The sequence below is a fragment of the Oryza glaberrima genome, chromosome 1, assembly GCF_000147395.1.
Source record: "Oryza glaberrima chromosome 1, OglaRS2, whole genome shotgun sequence".
Lineage (NCBI taxonomy): Eukaryota > Viridiplantae > Streptophyta > Magnoliopsida > Poales > Poaceae > Oryza > Oryza glaberrima.
In genome coordinates, this window is record NC_068326.1 from 9222929 (window position 1) to 9250258 (window position 27330).

Here is a 27330-nt window from a genome sequence, read left to right on the forward strand (position 1 = left end):
AGTGCGGCGAGAACTGGGGCAACAGATGGTAGAAATCACTGGCAATAAAGTCACCAAAGCAGCGAACTCGCATAACTCACACCATGTCTTACTTAGAAAATCCCATCACATGGAAAGAGAAACAATTTGCTACGTTCTGTTTAAAGACATGAAAATTAAACAAAACAAAAGCGAACCCAAATGGATTATTGAAAACAACAATTAAGTGTGAATGTGCGATATACCTCCTTTTGAACTTTAACCGAACAAATAAACACAAGACAAGGTAGGCGGTCGTAACACAAAGGCCCCAATTGCTCTGCCTGTTAATAATAATCAACAAAAACTTCACATCTATTTCTACATCGTCATTTCTTTTTATCAAAAAGACTAACACTCCAATAACAGGGACAGGAGGCAAATCCGGATTGAACTAAACCTTGTCGTCCTTCAATAGCTCTGGAGCATTATCCAACTGGGAACATCATCCCGGTTCTTTCCTTTCTTTGATCTTTTGTACAAAAAAGAACTTTACTCAACAATTCAATCCCACTAAAGCGTGGAATTTACTAAAAATGATGATACAACCGTGACAGAGTCATGGCAGTTAACTGCCTCCCTTCTGCTTGAGGGTAATCTTGTCTCCTAAGCTGAGTGCGATTCCCTGGGTCTTGCTCCTTATTCTGATGTAACCACTGAGCTTGCCATCAAACTGCTTCTCGATGCTGATATTTACCAAAGCATCTTCACCGAAAACACTCTTTGCGTAAAGGTTAGCAGCGAGAAAACCGCATTCTCCGTCAAGCGCAGACCTGGCATAAGGTTTATGAATTAGAAGAGTGGTTAAATATTATTAATATGACAAGTAGTGGAATGTACGGGACAACAGTTTTCCAGTTATCTGGCTAACACGATGCTGTCGCATCACAAGCAGTTGTTCGAATGCATGTTTACTTCAAAATCATAACTAACTAATTCATTGATTCACACAGTTGCTTGCACTGCAATATAGTAAAACATTGCTTGACAACATGGGCATTGCTATCCATGCATGGGCATTGACAGCATATGGGAAGGATATCAAACACGACTAAAAGTTGATGGTTGGAATGAAATGTTATCCAGTTCTTCTCATTTCATAATGACTTATTATGTGACAAAGAAGCTCAAATTTTTTGTTGAGTATTTCTCGTCTAGAAATTAGTAGATGTTGAACCGTCTATATAGAACAGGCCTACCAGCATTGCCATCAACAGGCATTGAACTTCAGAACCGTACACGTGTTCATATCAAACTTTACCTACCTCGAGTCAAGTAAACTAGCCAAGCTTTTTGAATCCAAGATCAAGGCAATTTAAAAATGGTAATGTGCAGGAAAGAGGTTTGTAATAGTCAAGGAACCTAAAATAAGCATTCCTAGACACACAATACACACTCAAGTACATGTTAAGCGAGAAATTCTTGCCAGCAAGTCAACATGAAAGGACAGTTTACAAAGGAAACTTACGGTGGTGTTAGACACTTCATGTTTGTTGACTTGATGATATGATCCAAAAACTCCTTCTCATTCTGAATGACAGTATTCACTGCCACCTGATGAATGGTAACAAAATCGAGTTAAAAAGGTGTTAGGACAACCAGAACTTCTTCTGTTATAATGCACAAACAGAAGTTCACAAATGCACACATAAAAAAATAGTGCACAGCATCACAATTCCAGTGCATTTTAGGACAACCAGAGCAAGAATAGCAAAAGGAACTAGATCAAAGTATCGAACAAACGTAACATACATGAACTGAAACATAGCTGTGCTTGGTGCAACATCAAAAGCAAAAGTAACTCTCCAAAAAAAGTTCTTTTCACCAGAAAACAAAATTGTTTATCCAATGCATGGTACTAAAAGAAAGAAACTAACAATGAACAATTTTCAAAAGGTTTGCCTACTACACAAAGAGATAAGGAGCTGAAATGCTCGATATTATTTCAGCATTTAATTACAACCCAACATGAGTTTTCTATCTGTGTTTTGGTTGGAGAAATATACGACTTATCTGCAAGGCATCACAATTGGTGGTCCATGAAACTCAATAAACAGTTGGCTCAGATTAATGATACGTCAAACATGTATAAGAAAAAAGACTTTTGACAGATAACTATGGAAATGCAGATACAAAAGTAGTTCAGTAAATTGAAATCTGCCAAGGAGAGACTGCCTAAACAGATGAACAAATATAGACTACAAAACTTGGAGCGGATAACATACGGCAAAGTAAACTCATTCTAACAAAATATCAAAGCAGGAATAAGTATGTACCTTGTTTTCCCACTCAAATTCTGCCCACATGTTACGGAAAGTAACATCAGCGCAAGTTGCTGGTGAGATATAATCCATGATGTCAATGTGAATATCATTTAGCACAACCACTGATCGCTCCATCACATTTGAAGTTTCATAAACAATGTTCCCAAATATTACTCCAGTCTCTGTTGATGAAACCTTGATATTAGCACGGATTTGTTTGCTTGACTCAGGAGCCAAGGTGTAGTTCTGAGGGCGGTCAACAAGTTTGAGGTCTCCCATTGTAGCCAATTCCAAGCACAAGTTCTGAAGTGTCTCCTTTGTACGGTTAATGATAGTCACATCAAGTACAATATCATAATGATGAACTGTCACATATGCTTCAGCATACACAGGATCACTGAATCCAGTCAACTGAAGAATGCGGTTAAGTCTGTTTGCATCATCTGCATCCTTAGTAAACCCACCAGTTGCAGCCTTCAAGTCATCTTGAACTTCATCTTCCAACTCAAGCTGACTCATGCCCTAGGAAAAACAATGTCACATTTTACAAACAAGGAGACATAAATAAGGCAGCATATAACTTGCACTCAGGAAAGGAAAGGTTATCAACCAGATCGACACCTAACATGCAAGAATCACTACTTCCATATTAAACTAAATGAAAAACTCATACGCAGCAACAGTGTAGTTCATCATTCACAACATCTTTGCAAACCTTTTAAAGTTATATCATGCTTTACCTATAACCAAAGAAAACTTTATTCTCTAGATTAACTAGCTTCAGAGTACTATAGAAATATCAAGATAATTTGATGTAAACTTTCATGTTCAAATAAGACTTCCAGTTCACAACAGAATGGCAGCAAAAAGGATTAGACAATGAACAAAAACAAAACAGGGCCGCACTGTAATGAGGATGTCAAAACTTGCTTAAGACATGTTGAGTGACATATTAGTGGGAAAAAATATTATGTGTTTCCCAGACCTTTGATCTTATGACTCATGTCAGTAATTAGGCTCCAGGAAACAAAGAAATATCAAGACAATGTTTACAAATTTAGGTACTCAGGACTCAGGAGATACTAAAAGTAGCACTAAGGATTCCACACTTGAGCTTGCTTGCATAGCAGTGAACATTCTATTAACCCTACACAAGACATGATATGTGCTTCATAATGTTGATAAAATGCAACAAGTGCATTTTTGCATTATTAAATTTGCAGTGTGAAATAACTCATCCATTCATGTTTGAGTGAACCTGTTGTCAAAGTTATTATTGCTACAGTGTCAGGTTATTCTACCAATTATCCTCAAGAGACCAAGCTATCAGCATGCACACACAAAAAAAAGCCACAAGAGATAATTCGGTCTCTTACCCTTCTGCTCTTCAGGTGGTAGAAATCTATAAGATCATCTGGTTGAGCGTGAGAGATCTGTGCCTTTGCCTTCATCTCCTCTGTCTCCCGGAACTGCTTCTCAGCAAGCATCTTTGCAAAGCTCTGCCTACATGACTGTAACCAGACCTTCCTGACATCATCACCAGTATTGCAAAGCAACCTCACACAAAGCACTATCCTGTCATATGAATCATTATCAATTGGGTGTGGAAGGTAAGATGATTGTCCCAGCTGCAGAATGGATGTCATGACCAGCAAAGCCCCAGTACAAGCCTTGTTCACTTCAACCATTGAGGGCTGAACCTCCTCCAGCCTCAATACAAGTTTGGTCAAGGTACAGGAAATAACGGCAGCCAAGAAGAAATCGCCTGACAGAATGAGTGATCTGAGATTCTGGGTCGATGATAATGACCCAGGAGCAACTGATGGAGTAGAAATGGCCTCAGTGGCAGCACTCTGTGTGGCATAAGTGCCGTCTGCAAGAACAACAGGCCGCCTAGAAGACACGGTAACAGAGTTCACCACTGGTTGTGCTGGCTTGGCTGAGTCAGTTGCCTCCCCTTCCTCAGATACTGTATAGAACGGTACATCACCAAGGCATTGCTTAATGGTGGAGATAGCATTCTCAACCTCTGATAAGGAGAGAGAGTACTCCCCAAGGATCCACAAAGCACACGAGCACACACGGGATGCCCGGATCTGATAGAATGTATCAATCAATCTCTGGATCATGGACACACGCAGCTTGGGATTAGTCTCAATGATCTCACGCACGAACAACACAACATCAACTGCAGCAGCAACATTAGTGTCACCAAGGAAATCCATGAGTAGGTGCACCACTGACCCAGCCACCTCTGGATACTCCACAGCACAGGCATGGATCGCCTGCACCAGCATCTGGCGGTATTCACCGCTCTTCTCAAGTTCCCCTGCCTGCGTCTTGACCACCTCCTTCTTGAGGTACAGAACAACCTCCTCCACATTACGAGCGGTGAGCAGATCGAGCACCAAATCCAGCACCTTCCTCTTAACATCCAAGTTGGGACTGGCGAGTGCACGCAGCACGTCCATCACTACATCCACCATCACATCACGGTGCGAGGTGCGCAGCTCATTCAGGCGGTCCAGGACAATGAGCTTCACATTGTTGTCGCTCTGTGACGACAGCAGCTCGCAGTACGTGTTTGCGGCAGCGCGCACGGCAGTGGGCGCCGAGGAGAGCGACACGAGCGCACCAGCGCACTCATACACAACAGCGGTGCTGGGGGATGACAAAAGGGCGATGATGATCTTGATATACCTTCCCTTGTCGGCGCGGTTCGGGGAGCGGCAGACCTTGCGGATGAGATCGACGGCGGCCATCTGCAGGAGGTCGGGCCACTCGGCGACGCGGTCGGCGTTGGAGAGCAGGTACGCGACGGCGCGCTCCTGCGCACAGGCGCAGAGCATGAGGAACGCGTTCCGGCGCGCGGAGGCGTCCTGCTCCGAGGCGAGCGCGCGCTCCACGAGCTCGGGCGCGTCGGGGACGAGCTGGTCGCCGTGCGGGAGGCGGTAGATGGAGGAGATCGCGGAGAGCGCGTGGCGCCTGATGAAGTGGTGGCGGTGGTCGAGGTTCTCGAGGATGGAGGGCACGAGCGGCTCGAGCACCTCGGGCTCGGAGAGGCGGCAGAGGAAGCGGAGGGTGACGCCGCGGATGTACTCGTTGGGGTGGTGGAGGTTGTTGCGGAGGTTCTGGCAGATGAGGATCATCTCCGGGAGGCCCCTGCCGGCGGCGTCGCGCTTGTCGATGATCTCGAGGTAGAGGAGGAGCAGCTTCTGGATGGTGTGGTCCTCGGAGGGGAGGACGTAGCGGACGACGGTGATGAAGAGGGTGGGGAGGGTCTCGCCGTTGAGGAGGAGCATGACGGCGCGCTTCATGGCGTCCACCTTGGCGGCCACGTCGCTGCCCTCGAGATCCGCCTTGATCTCGCCGGCCATGGCGGCGGAGCCCTTGTCGAAGTGGACCAGCAGCGTGCTCGGCTTCTCCATGGCGCCGGATCTGGCCACGCCGCCCGCCGGCGGCGGCGGCGGCGGCGGCGGCTGGATCTGGGCAGCGGAGGAGGGGGGGTTGGATCGGGATCTGAGGGGTGGGTGGAAGGAGTGGTGGGACGGATGGAAGGCTAAAGAGGCCTTGGTGTTGCTTCGGTTTTAAGGATTTGATGCGCGTTTGTTGGGCGAGAATTTAGGCTTGAAATCCGCCTATAGATGGGCTGGGATGGGCCGGGGTTGACTAACTCCGCGGTGGGTGAAGCCCAGCTTTTGCTGCCGTTTTTGGAGTGTGGAGAGCAATGGTGCACGGCCCATTTATAGCCCGTTAGTATGATAGAAGATGATTTGTTGCAATAAGTTTACTTTAGGGCCCTCAAAATTTGTGCCTAATCTAAAATTCGTCCATGAACTGAAATTTCAGGAATAGCTCAAACCCCAACTCACAGTACTATGTCAACTTTGGCCCCTTAGGTAGTATAGTGATCGGTTTTGGTTGACGTGGTGAGTGGGAGCCATGTAAGCCCTACATGTTAGTGGCAACTCATCTCCCTCTCTCTCTCTTTCCTCGGGGACACCGGGAGCGGAGGCTAGCGGCTTCGCTGAAGCCTTTCACAGTGCTCCTATATGGAGCGTTACCTCCTTATGCCAGCTAGGAGACGTGTTAAGCCGGACTGCATCCTTCGTGAGCCCCCCCCCCCCCCCCCCCCCCCTATAAGGAGACGCAATTCTTCGCTCGTGCGAGAGGCTAGCAGAGGCTATCGGCTTTGCTGATAGCGCGGTACTCGGGCTAGGTGGTGTAGGCACTACACGAGCTCTCGAGGAGGTTTTTTCTGACCGACCCGGCCATGCTAGGCCACCCCATCGTTTGCACCTCCATGGGCCTTGCCTCACTCAGGGTACCCCGCTAGGGAGGTGCTTGGCAGCTCGGGCGTAGTACGAGGCTTTTCCAGCGCGCGGACACCGACCGCACTGCCGTGTCCGGGGTGCGGGAGGTTGTGTGGGGCCAGCGAAAGCACCAGGTCGCCGTCCTCAACTACCACCGTGACGGGGAGCCGCATTGGGTTCAGAAAGCACCGTCTTTTTTCTCGTTGTGTTGCTCGGTTCAGAACATGTATGCTTGCGTTTACTCAATCTCTGAAGTCCCTCTTGAGCTTTTTCATGTTATTGGCTTGGATTAATGGAGGATTTGAATTCGGAGCGTGTATACATTCGATTCGGAGGGAGGGGAGTTTTAATGATTGCTTGATTCGAGATGTGGGATTTGACTTTAGAATAGCAGTCTCTTCTATTTTTCTAGTTTGTTCTTCGAAACAGTCCTGTCAATTTCAGTTTGTAGCTAAGAGCGAGGTCAATAACATAGCCAACTATCGGCTGCAATAGATGGACATATCATCTGGAGTAAGCATTATAGCCAACTGATACAATAGACATATTATACTTACTGCAACACAAATATTTTTTTATTTTATGGGCCCACCATCCCTCTATTCCTTTTCTTGCTCCCATCCTTCCCTTTCAGCTTTTTTCTTCCCGGTTAGGACGAGGCAGTGTCCCAGGCTCCCAGCCAACGCATGCATGCAGCCGGAGGCGAGGGAGACGACGGCGGGTGTGGTGGACACCGGCGGCGGCGACGGCGACGGAAGCCACGGAGAACGCGGGCGAAGGTGGCGGCCACGGAGGACGAGGGCCACAAACACGGGAGAGGGCCGGCAACCGCGGGAGAAGGGTGGGATGGGCGCAGGAGACGGCGACGGCTGTGGTGGCCGGGGACGGCGGCCGCTGCAGGCGTGGACGAGGTGGCGGGACGGGCGCGTTAGAGGACAACGGGGCGTGGGCGCGCGGCGGATGTGGGCGAGGACAGCGGGGCACGGCGGATGCGGGCAAGACGACGGGATGGACGCTGGCGACGACGGCAGCCGCTGAGGATGAGGACAACGGTCGCGGCGTGGCGGATGCGAGCGACGACGGCGGAAGGATGCGGGCGAGGATTGCAGCCACGGCGCAACGGATGTGCGCGAGGACGACGACAGCCGCTGAGGACGAGGACGGTGGCCTCTGGGTGGCGGATGCGGACGAGGACGGCGACCGCGGTGTAGCGGATGCGGGCGACGACGACGGGATGGACGCGGGCGACGAAGGTTGTCGCGGGAGGACGAGGACGGGCTGACGGTGACAACGGCGGAGAAGGGCGAGGACGACTGGCTGACTGCCGTGGCCGCGGAGGAAGAGGACGACGCGCGGGAGGACGGTTTCCATCGCTGCGGGCCCCACGACCTCGGGCCGCGTGTGTAGCCGGGCGGCAAATTAGTCGCCCGTCCGTTCTCTCTCTCTCTCTTCCCTTCTCTCCTCCAGCTCAGCGAAAAATCCTACGTGGATCTACTACCGCCCATTATTGTACCTGCTCTAAGTGGGGTTTTGTATCCGTGCCAGGCCGCCCATCTGTCAGACATATTAGCAGCTTGTTCCGAGGAGGGCAAGGTGGAGTGCCCTTGAGCGAGCCACGTGGGGGAGGTGTTCACCGATGAGGATAAGGAGAGGGAGAGGAGGGAGAAGAGTCGCCGCCGACATGTGAGGTCCATGTGGGTCCCACTCTTTACGTCAACCAAACCAACCAGTGTATTGTCGAGGGACCAAAATTGACATGATATTGTGAGTTGGGGAATGAATTATACCTGTTATTTCAATTCAGGGATGAATTTTAGACTTTGCGACAAATTAAGATACTTAAAGTGAACTTGTCTCTTTTTTGTTTACATTGGGGATAGCTAATTACCGTAGTTGTGTTGCCAACACACACTTCTTTTGTATTTTAGTAGCAACTTCATATAAAATTTCAATTCACCGTCTACAACTTTGAATTTAAACTAGGAAGGTAGCCAGCGCATTCGTGCAGAGATGTATTGTACACAGGGTTAAACTTTTCGGTTTAGCCGATTTGATCGGGCATCACCGAAATACCGAAATTTCAGTCTGAAATTTCCAAAATTTTGAACAAAATTTAGTTGAATTTAAACAAATATTACCAAAATTCATGAAAAATTTAAAAAATGAAAAATTTCGGCCGAAATAATATCGTATCTGAGGGGTCAGAAATGATCGAAATTTCCAACCCTGATTTGTACATTGCGTTTGAAATATATATATATATATATATATATATATATATATATATATATATATATATATATATATATATATATATATATATATATATATATATATATCATATTTGATACATCTGTATAAATAATTATCTATGATCTCTTTATTATATAGAAGGAAGTTTGATTTAGTTTGTTTGGAAAACATGTCTAACAAATCAAGTGTAAATTAGAAGTAAGGCATTTTGTCCTTTTTTTAATAAAATGTTTACTTGCCTTTTTTTACAAATTCTAAAGAACTATATTGTTAATAAATGTGTTTTATTTGTACCATCAAGTAGTTCTCCTTCTCGTAGGTTTAAGTTGATACAAGTTGTTACATACTTATATATAAATTAATAAAGACATGTTTTAATATTTTGATTATTTTTGGCTATATAAACAGGAAGTGGTAGATTGGAGAGATTAAGCCGAGAAGGGATGGGACGAGTAGTGTCATATTTTGCGTATGTTTGGGGGGGGGGGGGGGGGAGGGCGAAGTGGAGGGGTGAATTTTTCTATTTTATCTAAATGATTTAAGTGAAACCGATGATATATTTTTTTCTCACTTTTTTTTGTTATTTTTCCTAATTTTTAAGACGTAACACATTGCGGCTTAAGATTTTCTTAAAAGTATATCTATTGGTTGAAAATAATGGATCTACCTATTTAAGTAGAAACCGACGGTCAGATGATTTTTCTTCCAATTTATAAAGTTTTATTTTTATTAAAGGCATAACACGTGACGCCTTAAGTGCGCTCAGAGGATGTACAATGATTTACGATAATATAGTACTTATTTTCATTTTGTATTATGGTATGTCTTTTTTCTATTTGGTTACCATGCAAAGGAACGGTGTCTATACTTAAATGACGAATTTTCATCTTTATAGAGTGAAATATGGTTAACATGGATCTTAAATTATCTATTTAATTATAAATAAAACAAAAATTCAAATAAGTTAAAATTATGATTTAACTTTAGAATTATTATCATTTGGCTTTCTAATTATTGATGTTTTTTTACTTAGTTAAAAATTAGGAGACAAAGGAATTAAATGAGTGAGGAGAGGAAGAAAGAGTTGAAGGGAAGAGATTATGCGTGCATATAATTGTAATAATTCTTTTTACCAGGTTGTAGTGTTTTAGTTGCTATTACTTTTGTACCTAAAAATTGAAAACTGATTTATTGATTGATTAAAATCTATCGTTTTTACTTGTCTTTTCCCGTATATTCGCAGTAGATATTAAAAATACGAACACTATTACAATCTAATAATGTTATTTTGACTTATTCTAATGTTATAATGGGGGAGTAGTTATATAATTTAATTATTCCGAAGACATATATGGTGATAAAATCTACATCATTATCCTTCTATAATTTTATAATTGTTCGAATGGCACACAAAAATTAGAAAATATAGCCCCAAAGTGACATATTTCTTCTCAAAGTCAATATTACAGTGGATATGGGTCTTTAAATGTAAAATAATCTAAAGATGTAAGTACATCAAATATTAGTAGTGTGAGTTAGATGTTATAGTTGCTTATTTTGTTGCATAAGTTTTGCTTTCTAACTAACATATTTTGTAAACATTACTCATAGTATATTCATTTTACTTTTATGATTGTAGACCTAATTTAATTATTATAAAGTTATGCATGATGATAAAATCTATATTATTATCATTATTTTATATGTTTTTATAATTGCTTGAATGGCACGCAAAAGTCAGAAATATAAACCAAAATGACATTTTTTTTCAAAGCTAAATTACAGTGAAATATGGTCTTCAACTGTAGTTGTAAATAATCTAAAGATTTACGCGGATCAAGAATTAGTTGTATGATTTAGAAGCTTAACTGTTTAACACAAAATTATTACTTATCTAACTAATAAGGCATGAAAATAGAAGAAGAAATAGGTGAAAAAGTGGAGAAATGAATTGAAGGAAGAGGAGGTGTATATACGTATGTTCGGTTTTGTAAAAAAAGTAACTTATATATACAGGCTTAGGTGGGCCCGGGTTTAGGAGAGAAATTTTTTTTCTTGAAAATTAATCTAAGGGTTGTAAATAATGGGTCCACCAAATTTAATGAAAATATGTTTTGTTATTTTAGAATTTTAATAATTTCACTTATTTATTAGAGCATCACATGCCAACTTAGAAACGTTTGTAGGATGCCATATGGTGAATTAGGAGCATTTTTAGGAAGTTTAATGGACTTTTAAGACATCTAATCTAATGTTCTAAAACACCAATCAGGTCCACAAATTTAAATGAAAATCGACGGTGATATTTATGTAAATTTATAAAGTAATATCTTTTATCTTTAAATAATATAAAATCCTATTTTAAATATCATCAATTTTTTTCCAATAGTACTAAGTACATATGTTTATTTTTGCTTACTGATTTTATGATAATTCTGTGCGTAATGTTTTTTTTTCTTTTGACGCAAACAGTAGGTACGTAAGCTTCATTGGTTTCTTCAGTTGTACGTACGTAGGTTTTTTCCGTATACATAAATACGTAACAGAGTAAGGGAGTTAGATTCTTTAAAATAAAATACATATAATCTAATAGCCTAAAATATCAGGTCCACTAACGACAGTGACGGATGTAGGATTTACAATATAGGTGGTCCAACCTAATTATTTTTTCTAAACATACTAAATCTAACGATGGTAATATATACTATACAAGTATACAAGTATAGATAATAGAATAGACCAAAAGTGTATCATGCTATATTAATAAAACATCTTAAAGCATATAAAATTAGTAATTACCTAAAATTTTGACTTAAAGAAGCTTACATGGCTATAAAAGTTTAAAGAAAATTACCATACTATTTTTTCTTTTTATCGGGTCTACGCCTTCTAATGACCGCGAAAGTGTTCATCATATCTTCTTCCTCCATTTTTAAGAAAACATCCCGCTTAATGAATGTGACTATACAATCATCCAAAAGCTCATCACCCATCTTATTTCTCAACCATCATTAGTAAATGCATCAGTGCTACCATCATTTAATATCACAATGCACAGGAGTAAAGAGTTCAAAATTTCAAAACTGAAAATTGAAAAAAAGTAAAAAGTAGAAAACCTTTTTTTTGGCTTGGTGCAGGACTGCGTCACTGCGGGCGGGCATTGGCGGCACACACTGCAGGTCTGCAGCAGGGCGCTAGTGCGGCACTGCGGCTGCAGCGGCAGCCGGCCAAGGCGGCGGACTGCTGCAGGCTACGGCGCCAGTGCGGCAGTGTGGGCTGCTGCGGTGGCCAAGCCGGCCAAGGCGCAGCGGCAGCAGCCGGCCAAGGCGTCGACGCGCGCGCGTGGCCTGGCGGCGCTCGCTCTCACGATCTGATCAGATCACTGATCGCGTCGGCGTCGCGACTCGTGAGGGCAAGGAGGAGAGAGACAAAGAGTCCTGCGACGGCGCGACGCTTCGGTTTCTGAATTACGATCGATTAGATACACCGTACACGCGCATGTGGGGTGGGGCCTGTGGGCGGCGGGCGCTGGGTCAATGTGCCTCGCTATAAAAAATTAATGTAAAGGTCTAAAATATCGGTCCACCAATTTAAGTGAAAATCGACGGTTAGATTTAACAGAGCCACGTGGCGGCCTAGGAGCGTTTATAGGAATCCCACGTGGCGGCTTGAGAACGTTTGTAGGAAGTTTAATGGACTTTTAGTATATAATAGATAGATGATAGATTATACGAAACTTTTAACAGTGGCTTTAAAAACTTTGATTTCGAATTACAATAAGTTTGCACTAAAAATATGTTTTCATCTTAATGTGTGTGTCAAAAATACAGCATCGCTAAATAGCAATTTTTCGGTTTCTATTTCCAAAGGAATTGGAGATAAACTCATTCCTTTGGATACTCTATGGGTTTATCTCCTGTAACAATATAGAGTACCTAGGCGACTAGGCCCCATTTGATTGGGTTGCTTGACTAAGCACTTGGTGGAAAAAAAACACGACATGTGATTAGCGCAGACTATTAAGTATTAAATCATTGTAAACTTAAAATCAACTTATTTATACTTAAGAAACTTCAATATATAATTGAACTGTACCTATTTATCTGAATCAAGTGTTGATTGGATAGTGTGGATTTAGCTCAAATGCCTAGTACTATAGACCCAACTAGGATTCTTTTTTTCAAAATATATATTTTTCTCAAAATTTGCAAAGTATACCGTCTTTAAAAAATTTAAAAAGAATATTGTGATGCGTGGCCAACTGGACTATATGCACGTTGTCGCTCATCTATTGGGAGATACTCTCTCAGCTTCAAAATAAACAAATGTAGTATGGAATGTAACACATCTTAATATTATAAATATAATAACAGATGTGATGTGGTTTGATTATTTTGAAATTGAGGTAGTAGACGAATGTCGCTAGCCAAATTAGCGAAACACTGTGCACAACGTGTGGATAAATGCATGTTTGGATGAGCTTCTAGCTGCTGCGGCTTCTCCCAGCGTCTCCAACTCCCCTAAACAGTTCATATTGTTACCTAGATTCTTAGAATTTCTAGTTGTAGAATTCAGAAAATAAACTACAACCCATAAGCTGACTACCAACCAGCAGATTCTCAGAATCTTAAGCTCCCTAAACAGGACCATAGTCACACATAGGTTGTGTTTAGTTCCACGTCAAAATTAGAAGTTTGAAGAAAAAAATTAGAAGTTTATGTGTGTAGGAAAGTTTTGATGTGATGGAAAAATTAAAAGTTTGAAGAAAAAACTGATAACTAAACAAGCACATAGTATGCACGAATAGCCAAGTGTGCAGGGCGGCAGGGGGGATGGTCAGGCGTGAGCGAGCGGTGAGACAGGTGACATGGTGTGTACACATTCGGAGCGCGACATGGTTAAAATTCTCAAATCCTTTTAAAAAGGTGTGTTTTTTTATGAATTCTAAATAAAATAGTTTGAAAAAGAAAAGAATCCGTAGCTAGTTACTATGGCAGATGATCAAATCTTCTCTCTCGTATACCTCGATCAGTCTAGCCATATGCTGATAAGCCCCGTTCTGTACCGTCCAGTAAAGATAAATACTTTACACGTAAAGAAGCAAATCATATACTCCATCTCAGGTGGTATAGTGTACAACACTCTTCCTACTCAAACAGCTCAAAAAAATAAACTACAACAAATTAAACAAATCCCATAACTTAATCAGGCGCAAAAGCTTAATCAAGCGCCATGTGAGCACCCATGTGTGTGAACTACACTTGCACCACGAAGAAGAGCAGAGTCGCCGCCGCCGCCAGACCGGACCCGAGCCTGGCTATACTCCGACCCGCGCCGCCGGTGGTCGGCGCGTCGTCGGCGTCGTCCAGCGGCGCGGTCGTCGACGTGTCGGCCGGCGAGTTGGACACGTTCTTGGGGTGGCTGAAGTCGAAGGTGGGCGGCGCGTCGGCGGCGGCGCCGGCGGAGGAGGAGGGGCCGGGAGCCTCGGCCGCCGGTGGGCGGAGGTCCGGCGGGAGGCCCTGGCCGTGGGCGACGGCGACGGCGAAGCGCTGGCCGCTCTCGCACTGCTCGCCGTCGTAGTTCCCGGAGAAGAAGTAGCTGCTCCCTTCCTTGAGCAGCGGCACGGCGACGGTGACGGCGTCCTTGCTGAACTCCGGCGCGGCGGCCGACCACTCGACGGTGTCGTCCGGGCCGGAGTCGTTGTAGTCGCAGCTCTTGTACAGCGTCTCGTTCCGCGTCTGCACCACCGAGTGGTTCTTGTCCGTGTTGAATACTGCAGCAGCAGCAGCAGCAGCAACGAACATGTCAGAAAGACAGAAACTGCTCCAGCTTAAATTAATTTCAAATGGGATATTTGCAAGTGTTTTTTTAAATGGTTGAAGCGTTTAATAAGCGAGATTTGCAAGAAATATATATTCTAGCAGAGAAAGTTGACTTCAGTTGTTGTTCTGTTACTTCACGGTTATAATTTATGATGTGTTTAGTGCAACCACCGGTTGGTCGGTACAGAGAGCGCATTAGCTATATGCAGTTGGCACGTTATACTGAAACCGGCCGGTTCAGTCTTTCTAACGCAAATTAACCAGTGAACAGAAGTATACATGCTTTGGATCTGAATGATCAGTTGACGATCATTGATCCAGATAGTAAAAAATATATATACTTTCAGATTCCAAGAAAATCACACTAGCTCCTTGCTGCGTGCCATGTACTCTTCTGTGACATTGTTCTTCAGATAACATGATCAGATTGCGATGGATAAGCAACCAGAGAAAGATTAAGTATAGGATGTTGGTGCGTTGCCCTTCTCCCCGCAAGCCATGTGCATGATGAAATTGAGAAAGGTGACTACTGACTACTACACTTTTGGCGGTTTGATAATGACAGTGCATGGTTCCCCCAATGAACGGTTGGGAGCCAGAGAGGAAGCAGATTCCAAAGCTGGTTGAGGTATTCAGTTGCATGGTAAGCTTGGCTAGAACAAGGAAAATGAAGATCATGATGGACATATTGCAACTACGAGAATCAGTCTGATGGATTGCCATGCTCAAGTTCTTGTGCAATTATTTCGTTTCAGATTTTCAGAGTCCAGACTTCAAACAAGCAGCAGCACTAAACTTCTCAAGTATAATATAAAGAAGTGAAGAAAGTATATATAACAGGAACCATAATGCAAACAAAATCCAAGAAGAAGAAGAAGAATTCAGTAAACATATGGAACAAACAAATATAAGTATACTCACTGAGGAAATCTCCGAGGCTGAAGTTCTTGCCGTCGGCCCACTCCTGGTAGTCGACGCCGGGGTGGGTGAGGCCGTCGTACCAGCCCTTGTCGTCGCCGACGGTGTAGTTCTTGTACGCGGCGGCGCCAGGGACGGCGGCGCTCAGGCCGGCGACGACGAATACGGCGGCGGCTACCACGAGGAGCGGCGGCGAGAGGTTGCCTCCCGGGGAGGAGATGCTCCTCCTCTGTCGATGCATTGTGGCCTGCAGGCTGCAGCTGCTAGCTGGAGTAGCCTGGATTGATCGATCGGTTCTATCTCTTCCTTTTTCTTGAGCTTGCTGGCTGCAGCTTTAAAGAGAGTGATGGCCGAGAGAGAGGCTGAGAGCGGCAAGCAAGCAAACAAGATGGGCTCAGCTAGTGGCGCGCCTCATTTTATAGTGGCGTCCTGGAAAAGAACACGGTGTTCTCCATATATTTCAAGAGTGCCAGTGCCCACTGCACGCAGTTCACTTGTGGTTGCAGGTAATTTTATGGTTCGAACTTCGAAGTCCATTTCTATTTTTATTTGTTTACTATTACAGTGAGATGTACTCCCTCTACAAAGAATAGAAAAAAAAATAAACCTAAAATTAAATATGACACATTCTAATACAGTAAATTAGATATAGATATATTAAATTCATAGTATTAAATTGTGTCACATCCAGTAATAAATTATTTTTTATAGGACGAAAAGAATAAGCTATATAGTATTCATATCATCATCATGTTTGTACGATATGTATTCCTAAATCCTAATACACGTACAAGGAGATAACGGTGTAAAAACTTCTACTGGAAAATCTTAATTGGACACGGATTCAGATCATAACGTCTTCTCGAAGTTGTCATAACCAAAGGGCAATTTAGGTATATATATATTCGGATAAAGGCTCCTCGTCGTGGCGTGGCCAAGCAGCAGTGGCCCGGATCGGAGCATATTGCGTCGCGCTGGCACGTCGATAAGTGTCGGTAGCGCTGCACTTTTTTGCACCGGTCATGTGAGATGCCATTGGAGTCCTGGAGAGGAGATGAATCCATTTCGGTTGCGGCGTCGCGTCATTGGATCTGGTGCACGTCCGCCAGTTTTAATCCATGGAGTGCACAAGAGCAAGTACAATAGTATACTATTATAGTCAGCTATAAACATATTTTAATGAGATAAAAAGATAAGAGAGCAGAGCAGCGAGCTACAGATCTGTAGTCAGCTGCAGTACGGATTTCAAAACGCAATGCGTATGTGATATGTGAGACCATTTATTAAGGGTAGTAAGCAACTATTGTATGACTTGGCTATTAGATTGGCTAAAGATGAATTGGAGCTAGTAGTGGGCTATCCTATTAAACTTGCTCTAATATAAGGGCCCCTTTGAATCAAAGGATTTATATAGGAATTTCATAGGATTCAAATCCTATAGGAAATTTTCCTATTTGGCCTTTTGATTCAAAGGATTGAAGCTTTTCAAATCATATGAAATTCCTATGGAATGGCACATTGCATGTGGATTTTGGAGGAAATTTAGCCAGAGCTCCAACCTCTTGGAAAATTTCCTTTGAGTCTATCTCTCTCATCCGATTCCTGCGTTTTTCCTGCGCTCCAATCAAACGACCATTCCTGTGTTTTTCCTGTGTTTTGCAATCCTCTGTTTTACACTTCAATTCCTGTCAGAATCCTGTGTTTTTCCTATTCCTCTGCTTTTTCTACCCTGCGATTCAAAGGGCCGTAAATATGTCAAGCCCGGTGCAGCATCTGATCGACACGCAGCCAGAGGAATTTGTTCACAGCCTACTCCACACAAGGAGCACATCACTATTGTTATTATCATTATCCTAACTCTGACAGCAGTGCATGACAAACAGCAAATGTCCTAGGGTATGAACAGTGGATGCGATTAGCTACTGCTCGTATTTTTTTGTAAATAAAAGGGGCAGTAGTAGTACTGCAAAAGTTGATCGGGGAATCATACACGGGAGATTATTGGGTATGATGTTGGGGATAAAAGATAGCAGCATCCACGGCCAGTTCCACGGAAAGCCAATGCTTTGTTCGTTTTTGTCATCTCAAAAAGAAAAGAAAGAAGAATATGGATTGAGATGCAACACAGATGTAACATGGACACGGCGGCTGGATTGGAAATAATAGAATTTGAAGACATGGAGATGGAGCACAGCTGTGATCTGTTCCGTGCATCTGTACCTGCTTATCACTACTGCGGAGCTGAATATGCCCTTGACTGATAATATGTGTAGATATGCTTTTGTTTAACATGAACCAAATCATTGCCAGTTCCCCAAGTGTTTTCAGTTGATTCCACGGCTTAGCTGCCCTTGATCTCTAATATTTTTTGGGGGAAAAGGACGAAAAGGACAGGTAAACCTCCAGATATGAACTTGATAATTAGTAGAACGTAAATTTTGACTAACAGATTTTCTGCAGCTGTTCTACCGACAAAGTATCCGTTTCATATATTCAGTTCAGATATGCAGAGCTGCCAAAGGACCAAGGACAAGGAGTATATAACAACTGAATGACTGATTCTTCTTTGGCTCCTATTGAACCATCTTGTAACTGAACTGAAACTTTTTGACCCTCTTCATTGGCTCCTATTGAACCATCTTGTTTCTTGCTAAATAATGGCTTGTATAAGCTTGTTAACATTACCTGCATATTAGCTGCCCTGCTGGTAGATGACTATCAGGATTATTAAGGTCACCTGGCCTTTGAGTTTAGACCCTGGTAACCTCATGAGTCTTGACCACATAATATCCAGATTGGGAGATATTCTGCTTCTGCCCGTACATCCTGGTCGCCATGAGCCCATGACCAAGGGATTAGAGCGTCATCTTCCCTTCCCATGCATGTGATGGCCTTCAAAAGAAAAGAAGAGAAAAATATCTCCATGTGGTTAGTCGGTTGACATCGTGGTGTATCATTGAAGCGAAAGACAGCTTTCGCACGGGACTACAGGCTGTTGCTGTGTTGCAGCAGCAGCAGGTCAGAAACAGATCGAAGCAGCAGCAGCAGCAAACTGGATCAAATGAACGCTGGTTTATGATATTAATTTTTTGATATCAGTCAATTTTACTCACCCAGCCTGATAAACATGCCAAAACAAACAGGTTTACAAAAGTACTTGCAACAACAGAGCTAGAAAACTTATGATATCTTTTTTGGTATCAGGCAATTTTACTCACCCAGTCTGATAAACAGGCCAAAACAAACAGGTTTACAAAAGTACTTGCAACAACAGAGCTAGAAAACTTATGATATTTTTTTTGGTATCAGGCAATTTTACTCACCCAGCCTGATAAACAGGCCAAAACAAACAGATTACACATATGCTCCCTTGAAAAAAACTGCAGACCATATGCACTTATTCTGCAACAATGGCCGTGTTTCTGACCAGCTAGATCAAATCAAGGTCAAGCCTACATGAATCAAAGCACCATCTTTCTTATTTGGGGTAAAATTTGGAAATTCCCAACCCCAAGGCAGTAGGAAATTTGGCTGTCAGCTACAAAGAAATGTGGCGCTGGTAGTGGTAGTGTAACTAAGAAAAAAAACACGGTCATCAATCTGGTCCCATGTGTTTGAATTGTTAGCAAAGTATGATTTACAAAATCAAAATGTGAGTCCAGATCTCCTGATTAGCCTTTCCACAAAACTCTTATTTCACTCGTTTCAATTGAAAAAACATGGCAACAAGATGAATAAGAGTGACCATCAGGAACCTGTCTATGGGCTAACTCAATTCAATCATGAAAAGTAAGGACAGGGGATCAAATTAATGGCTATGCCCTTCAGAAAACAAAATTAAAGCTAATTAATATAATCACCTGAGGTCCACAGTACAAGCTATCAAAATGAAGCTGAAATTAGTAACTTTCAGATAAAAGCCAGTGCTTCAGCTCTCAATTGAAGTGTGCACACAAACAAGTAGATACGACAGGAGTATTGATGAAGTCATGAGAAAACCACAAAAATGACAATGTGTTCATTTCTAAAAGTTTGTTGTAAATTCAGCCACATGTTATCATATCTTGGATGTTCGAAGTCACAGCTGCTACATGAAGCATTCAGAGGTCAAACATGTTGGTAAGCTAGTACAGCAGAAGTTCTCTGAAGAAATAACATGGTAGCATCATGATTACAGTGGTTGCTACAGTAGTATTTAACTGATGAAATAATACCAGCATTCATCACTTCAAGTTATTGACATACTGGACTCTTCAAAGTTTCAAACATGTTCCTACAGATCACGATTACGAATCGGCACCTAATGAAGCCATCTGTTTGTTGAGCTCATCATCAGCCTTCTTCAGGAACACATCCCAGCCACTGCCCTCTCCCCAATCCAGCATATCATACGGCACTGCTGTCATTAATCCTGGCCTCACAGCACCATGTTGCATCACCACTCTTACATCCACCTCCTCTCTCTCCTCCTGCTCAAGTTCCTCCCATGTAAACAGCAGTGGCAAGGTATACCCACCCCACGGATTGAAATCAATCAGCTTCACCCGCCCATCTGCTCTCACATACACATCGAATGTATAATTCTCTGAAGCAAATTGTGGCTCGATTACTTGTTCAAAGAAAGCCTCAATCTTCGGTTGCACCTCAGCACTCCACCCAGGCAGTGATGGGTAGTAGGCCGATGGATCTCTCTGGGACATAGCAATCAGCCTCCGCTGCCGCACAAAGCATCGAAATTCTGATTCAGGACGAAGGCCTGGGTACCACTTTCGGAGTGCAAGGTAGTACTGGAACCCATCATTGACCCACGTCCAATTACTTTCTTCTCCAACGTCTTCTTGTGGTGCATCATCCGTTTCACCGTCCACAGCACTTTGGTTGCCTCCCTTATCAGCGCTCTCCTTGGAATCACTCATAGAACCTGCATCATTGCTGCTCTCGCCTCCATTCGGTGGAGCACCCGTACCACTAGTCTCTAGTGCCTCGTGTTGATCAGTTTGCTCTTCAGTAGTGTCCTTGGTGTTCTTGTAGACATTTGGTCGAGCACCTTCGTCAGCACCAGTAGCAGCATTCCGTCGAACACCTGCTGGTGGCGCGAAGTCCTTGCAGGAGGGGCGCGCGCAGGCGAGGTCGTGGGCTACGCAGTCGGAGGAGCGGAGCAGCATGGCGACCTCAGCGAAGCAGGTGCAGCGGATTGTGCCGTCGGCGGACATGAAGGCGGCGTCCTTGGGCGCGCTCCAGTTGAGCTTGGGGAGCGCGGCGCCGCCGAGCTCCGCGACGGCGGAGTCAACCGCGGCCTCGAGCTCCGGGAAGGCTGGCCTGAGCGGGCTGTCGGCGTCGCGGTCGTCATCGTCGGCGGAGTCGAAGAAGAGGTCGGAGTTGTCGCGGTCGAGGAGGGAGACCGGGTCGGGGTGGTGGGCGTGCGCCGGCGGGAACGCGCTGCGCCCGGAGGTGATGGCCGGGAGGAAGAAGGGGAGCGGCTCGGCGTCGTCGTCGCGGCCCTCGGGGTGTTCACCGCCGGTGTCCGGGTAGGCAGGCCGGCCGGCGAGGTAGCGGAGGAAGGCGGCGGGGAGCGGGAGGATGACGGTGGGGACGGTGTGGCGGCGGAACGCGGGGTACCACTCCTGGATCTGGCACCGGAGAAGCTCCTCCAGAAGCATCTTCTCTCTCCCCACCTCGCCGCCGTCGTCTACCTCCGCGTTGAACACCTCGTCTCGCTGCCGCGCCGTGCGCTCGCTACCCAACCTCGCTAGGGTTTCAATCGCTAGATGGGCTGGGAGAGAAGAGGCGGAGATCATTTCGTGGTTTTGGCCCAATAAAGTATGGGCCGTTTCGATATTTTCTTGTAGGCCCAACTCGTGACCAGGCCGTGGGCCGGGTCACCGTGAATGGCCTGCTTTGCTTGCCTCGCGCCTCGCGGCGGGGGCGGGCGGGTACGGAGGTCAAAAAAATTTCGAAACTGGCGGTTGATTGATCGAAGGTAGAAGTAAATCCAGGAAGGGATTAACCTTGTGAGACTTCAGTTTCTTATCTCGTTTAAAGCGGTAAACGGGTGTTTAAAGTGCTTCCAATTATAGGATTTCTCCATAGGCTAATAATAGCTACATATGAAGCTACTGAATTGAATGTATAGTAAGGATGGATTATGAAGGATATTTTTTCTATGCCCTTGAGTTTTCAATTTATTTCTTTCATATACATTATTTTGCTCTATTCCTTGTTTTTAAGAGCTACAACCAATTATTACAAAGTATCACTCATACAAAAAGTGTAGTTCAAATGTAATGAAACACACTCAGGCCCTGTTTAGATCCTCCAAAATAGCAAAAGTTTTGCCATTTTGGAGCACTTTTTGCCATTCTGGATCTAAACACTAGTAGCAAAAGTTAGCAATTTGCCATTTGCCATTTGCTAGTCTATAGTAGCAAATTATGACAAAAAGTGTTTTGGGACCACACACACTCTCTCCCCACCAAAAAGTGCTAGAATGGTAAAAGTTTAGGATGCATCTAAACACCAACTAGTACTTTTCCAATGCCAAAACTTTTGCCATTTGCCATTTCAAATGGATCTAAACATGCCTCAACTCTTTTTAGTCTCTAAATGACCATTCCACAATTTGACCATGAGTTAGAGATTGCTTCTCTCGGGATCAATATATTGTCTCTCATTCATAATTATGTTAGCAGTCTTTCCACCCAAATCAAAACTCAGTTTAGCCATACAAATTTGAATTCTACTACTGTCTTTCCTCGTCTCATTCGTTCTTTATTTATGCTAGTCAAGACAGCCTAATTTTTGTTGTATAAAAGTTAACAAAAAATTGGTATTTAAGCATTCTTTTCTTCTCTTTTTCAAGGGAGTAGATTATTGGTGGTATGCACATAAGTATTATTACGATTGTCTAGGAGATAGTGTACAACACACACACCTACATAATTTTAACACATTTTTTTCTAAGGAATTAAGGATGCATGTTTGATAATGTTTAGACAAGTATGATCATAGAAAGACACTGTAAGTGATTTATGATTTTTTTTAAGGATGCATATTTGATAAGAGATAGTGTAGAACACACATATAAATAAATAAACACACATAAATGCATATTCAATTCCTACGGGATTATTAGGTTTGGTAGTTAATGCACTAAACGTAGAGGGCGTGACATGTAATCTTAGCCTTCTTTGCCTCAATGTGGGGCTCATCTTGTTAGCAATCCTTAAATCTTTGGGACAACATTCTATTAGCACGTGCCAATTTTTATGGGTTTGCTTGTCTAAGTGGAAGACACATTTATTTTCTTGACACATCTTGTCCCTTGTACAATATCTTTTCATCAGCATTTGTCAAGGGTTGTGCAGTCTCTGCATTTGTTGCCTCCTCATCATATGTGCAAGTGTACAACTGGTGTAGGTTTGAAATATTCACCTCATTATTTTGGCTATTGTACTTAGAAGCTCCACCATTTCAGCACGAGGTACATATTAAATCCTTTACATGATATGCATGCAATACTTTTATTCTGCAAATGCATGTAAAATAGGCCACTTCAATACTCTTGTGTTATGTGTACTTAAAATTTTTGTAAACCATTATTATTCTACTTACACAACTAAATACTATTACTTAGGTAATGAAAATGTGTTTGCATTTCCAATACAACTAAATGGTTAGTATTTGTGATTTGCAGATACTTCTCCAAACACATCAAATCCTTCTACTTCGAAGGATGACTAGCTTTCGGCTTTCTACTCCACCTATGGATGTGGCAGCATTGTTTTTGCCCCAGTCCATTGCTGAGCAGCATGTAACTGAGGTAGTGGCCATTACCATGACAATGCCAACGTCGTTGCTGCCAGCAAGGTGTCATCCCTAATCGATCAACAAATACTCGAGGCTCTCTACAACGAGATCGAGGAAGGATACCCAAGTGAACAACAAGGCGCTCCGCATCAAGGACATCATCATGAACTACAAGGAGAAGGCGATCTATCTAACTATATATCTTGTTCATCACTTGATCAGCAAACAAAACAAAATTGAAAAGAACAAAAACTTTCATCCATAATCCATCCAGTACTGTTGCATTAGATTTTTTTTTTTACATAATGGATCTTTCATTAATCCGGCCTCTATATCCATTAGATATTATAGCATTATGATGTTCTTGGGATAGATATTACTGGCTTATTAATTATTAATTGCATCTGCATTTCTGTGATCATTTGCAGTTGGAAGACACTTTGTTTGACGGTCTGAGTAGGCTGCAGCTAATGCGACTGTCTATCTCGGTGTTGAAGGTAGTACGTAGTCCAACAAAATGAAGATATTTTTCTTTCTGAATTAAAGCAGTGTTATCAAGGGCATCAAGATCAAATGAGCATTATTTTTCGTTTGCTCTACTGATGTTAGAATTTAAACTGCCGATTATATTTCTCGCAGAGTACTCAGACTGTAGAAGTTGTTCCTCCGTTGAACAAGCATAGATCGCCAGTAATATGCAAAATAGCACATGATCTCGCCGAGTAAGTTCGTTGCACTCTTAGTTAATTCCAGCTTGATTATTATATATAACTTATGCAACTGCCAAGATAACAGAATGGCTAAGTATATGCAATCTCAGCAAGCTGTATATATACATGACATGGAGGCTAGCTATTTATTAATCTTTTCCTTCTCTAGCTAGGTTGTGATTATTGTTTAGAGATTTAAATTTAATGCACCTTACTATGTAGATTAATTCTCAACTCCTCTCAATAGTGAAAACAAACTATTGTGTGGCAATGTCTTGTGATTGTGCGAATAGCTTATGATGGTTTAGCTTTTCGTAGTAAGTTTGAGCTTTTGTCGGCATCTTCAATGTAAAGTCAAGCTAGATTCAATTCTTTCTTTTTTACACTTATGAATGTAAAAGTGCACCATGCACTTTTATTCTTTTTTTATCACCCTACACTTTTGGACTGGAACGCGGGAAAAAAATAAATATCAAGAAAATAAGTTGGTGTTATTCTATTCCATGTTAGACATATAGCTAACTCATAAATACACACACACACACACACACACACACACACACACACACACACACACACACACACACACACACACACACACACATATATATATATATATATATATATATATATATATATATATATATCTTTGGAAGTACAATTAGGACTAAACAAACACTATTACAACATATCAGTAAGAGAGTAGTTTCACACTAAAATCCATCTCCGGTGGAATTTTACAAAGTCCTTAAGAGTTGAAAAATATACATATGTCTTTCTTTGGAAGCACAAGGACTAAACCATAAAATACCACCATATCGTGAGAGGGCCAAAGTGCAAATATCCCTAAACGGCTAAACCAATAAATCTTTTTCCCCTAATTAAAAAAAACCTCTTGCCATCCATTTATCACAAGTTCATATCTCTACTACTACCTCAATCCTAGAATGACTTAACTTTTCATCATTTTACACACGTTAATACAAAATTAAAAAGATTATAATGCCCTTCACTTTACCAAACTTCAATGCATTTGTTATCCACTTTAATGAATACCAATGCATTTGTCTTACACTTTAGTAAATCCCAATACATTTGTCTTCCATTTTAAGAACTAAATGTGTAGTAATGATGGATTGTGATGGAGAATTTGTTTCTAAGGCCTTGTATTCAATTTATTTTATTTCATATACGCTATTATTTTTCGATATTCCTTGTAACCTCTTAAGTGGTTTTGTTTTTAGTCCCTATATAAATGTCCATTCCACATTTTGACCATGAGTCACAGATCACTTTCCTGAAAACCACTATATGTTTAATAGTCTTTCCACCTAAAATCAAAATTCAGTTTGGCCATTCAAACTTTAATTCAACTATTGCCTATCCATTCCTCCTTTATTTTTGGTTTAAGTTAGTTGAAATATCCTAATTTTGATTATATAAAAAATTAACAAAAATTCGGTTATTTGAGCATTCTTTTCCTCCTTTTTTAAGGGCATAGATTAACGATTATCTAAGAGATAGTGTAGAAACTACACACATATATTTTTTTTCCCAAGGATGCATGTTTGAAAATGTTTAGACAAGTACGATCATTGAAAGATATTGTAATTGTAGTATGCATATTTGATAAGAGATAGTGTAGAACACACAAATAAATAAATAAATAAATAAACACACACACACACACACACACACACACAAAATGAAGGTAAACTCGGTGACTTGATTACACATCAAATCCATCTTATGTGGAAGATGACTTTGTCCTTCCTACTCCACCTATGAATGTGGGAGTGTTCTTTTTGCCCCAGTTCACTACCAAGAAATACGTATCTGAGGTACTTTTACATGTAAATGAAAAGCTTCATTTCTAGCCATGGAGCTTTTCATCACAATATAATTTGCCAACTAATTGTTCCATATACATGAATGTCCCTATAATCTTACTCTTGAATAAGATTACAATCAACGTTTTGTTGCTTTTCCATTTTCTTTTATTGCTGCGGCATGAAGTGGACGATGATGATGGAAGTGAGTAAAACAATTATCACTAGATAATCTTTGTAAAGTAGATTATGTTTCACTTAGATTTATTGATTAATAGGATTGCATATCATGTAATAGTTCTAATACGTACACTACGTTGAAAATGATTGTGGTTATGGGTACAAAATGGAGATTGCACAACCAATAACAAATGTTGATGAAAACATAGTGTACAAGTGACAAGATTTATCAGGACAACACGAACCTCCAATATGAGGCAATCAAACCTATGGAACAAAACAACATATCCTAATGTAGATACTATCCCCAAAATCCATGGTTTACCAACAAGACAAACCCCGCCATTAAGACAAACAAACCTACAACTAGGAAAAACACAAGGGCCAAGATTACATACCAAGCCAGCCTCTAGGTTTTCTGTAGTAACAACCAAGCCTAATAAACCCACACATAGTCAATACACATCAAGGAGTCAATTTTGGTGAAGAAACTCAGAATAAACATGGTCTTGGCACGAAACCAAAACAGGCTCAACATCATGCTATAGCCATAACAGAACAACATCCTATTGCTATTGTCAGAAAGCCACTCCCTGATCATGTGAGTGTAAGTTCATATTTAATATTTTAATCACTACTTTGTTGTGATTCTTCGAAAGGCTTTAATAGTCGTGTGATTTGATTTCAGAAGTTGGAAAGGCAAGCAACAATATTAGAAGGCTGCAAGGTAGGTATAGGGAAGAGAAACAACACCGACATAGCTGATTTGCGACTAGAGGCAACGAAGCGCAAGCTAAATGATGCCTACCAGGAAGCTGAAAACAGTTAGTTAATTAATTCTCTATTCACATTTTGATATTATTGTTATTACTGGCGCGTAGTGGCACTAAAGGGTCTAATTGTGCATAACCTTTCAATATATATTTATCCAGAGAAAAAGAAGCGTTGTGTGGAATATGTGGATATGCATGACGTCATACCAAACTTACAGCAAAGAAGGGCCACTACTACATCAACGAAGCATAGGAGGAATAGACCAAACGACAGGTTTTGTGTATCTAGATCGTGCAAATGATCCATAGATTTGGATAATTTATTTTTCCTATCTGGCTAGAATAATTAGTAACTATAAGCATTGGATATGCATAATCATTTCCTTGTGTGCTCGTTGGATATCTATGATGGTCGAACTCTATGAGAAGTATTTGCAAATTAAA

General features: G+C 42.2%; 3 protein-coding genes and 1 pseudogene across 3 annotated transcripts; 1 reads left to right on the plus strand and 3 right to left on the minus strand.

Annotated features, from left to right (window-relative positions):
* Positions 1–167: 167 nt before the first annotated feature.
* Positions 168–5847, minus strand: LOC127773544 (coatomer subunit beta-2). The gene is made up of 4 exons (XM_052299648.1): positions 3659–5847; positions 2295–2804; positions 1487–1572; positions 168–791 (listed from the first exon to the last, which is right to left on the minus strand). Exons 1-4 carry the CDS (start codon positions 5708–5710, stop codon positions 587–589), a joined length of 2853 nt encoding a protein of 950 aa, XP_052155608.1. The 5' UTR covers positions 5711–5847; the 3' UTR covers positions 168–586.
* A 7999-nt stretch (positions 5848–13846) lies between these two features.
* Positions 13847–15988, minus strand: LOC127768376 (blue copper protein-like). Its single transcript, XM_052293939.1, has 2 exons — positions 15592–15988; positions 13847–14621 (listed from the first exon to the last, which is right to left on the minus strand). Exons 1-2 carry the CDS (start codon positions 15827–15829, stop codon positions 14104–14106), a joined length of 756 nt encoding a protein of 251 aa, XP_052149899.1. The 5' UTR covers positions 15830–15988; the 3' UTR covers positions 13847–14103.
* A 3720-nt stretch (positions 15989–19708) lies between these two features.
* LOC127760506 (uncharacterized) lies at positions 19709–21401 on the minus strand. The gene has a single exon (XM_052284781.1). It carries the CDS (start codon positions 21384–21386, stop codon positions 19875–19877), a length of 1512 nt encoding a protein of 503 aa, XP_052140741.1. The 5' UTR covers positions 21387–21401; the 3' UTR covers positions 19709–19874.
* A 4878-nt stretch (positions 21402–26279) lies between these two features.
* On the plus strand, positions 26280–27188 carry LOC127771538 (uncharacterized; annotated as a pseudogene).
* The last annotated feature ends 142 nt before the right edge of the window (positions 27189–27330 follow it).

What these genes read in the sequence shown, in the direction of transcription:
- LOC127773544 (XM_052299648.1), bottom strand. Translation starts at nt 5,710, where the DNA reads ATGGAGAAGCCGAGCACGCTGCTGGTCCACTTCGACAAGGGCTCCGCC. An exon ending in AATTTGAGTGGGAAAACAAG is followed by an intron (nt 1,573 to 2,294) that starts GTACATACTTAT and finishes ACCATTCATCAG; the next exon opens with GTGGCAGTGAATACTGTCAT. An exon ending in ATGAAGTGTCTAACACCACC is followed by an intron (nt 792 to 1,486) that starts GTAAGTTTCCTT and finishes ACCTTATGCCAG; the next exon opens with GTCTGCGCTTGACGGAGAAT.
- LOC127768376 (XM_052293939.1), bottom strand. Translation starts at nt 15,829, where the DNA reads ATGCATCGACAGAGGAGGAGCATCTCCTCCCCGGGAGGCAACCTCTCG. An exon ending in CAGCCTCGGAGATTTCCTCA is followed by an intron (nt 14,622 to 15,591) that starts GTGAGTATACTT and finishes CTGCTGCTGCAG; the next exon opens with TATTCAACACGGACAAGAAC.
- LOC127760506 (XM_052284781.1), bottom strand. Translation starts at nt 21,386, where the DNA reads ATGATCTCCGCCTCTTCTCTCCCAGCCCATCTAGCGATTGAAACCCTA.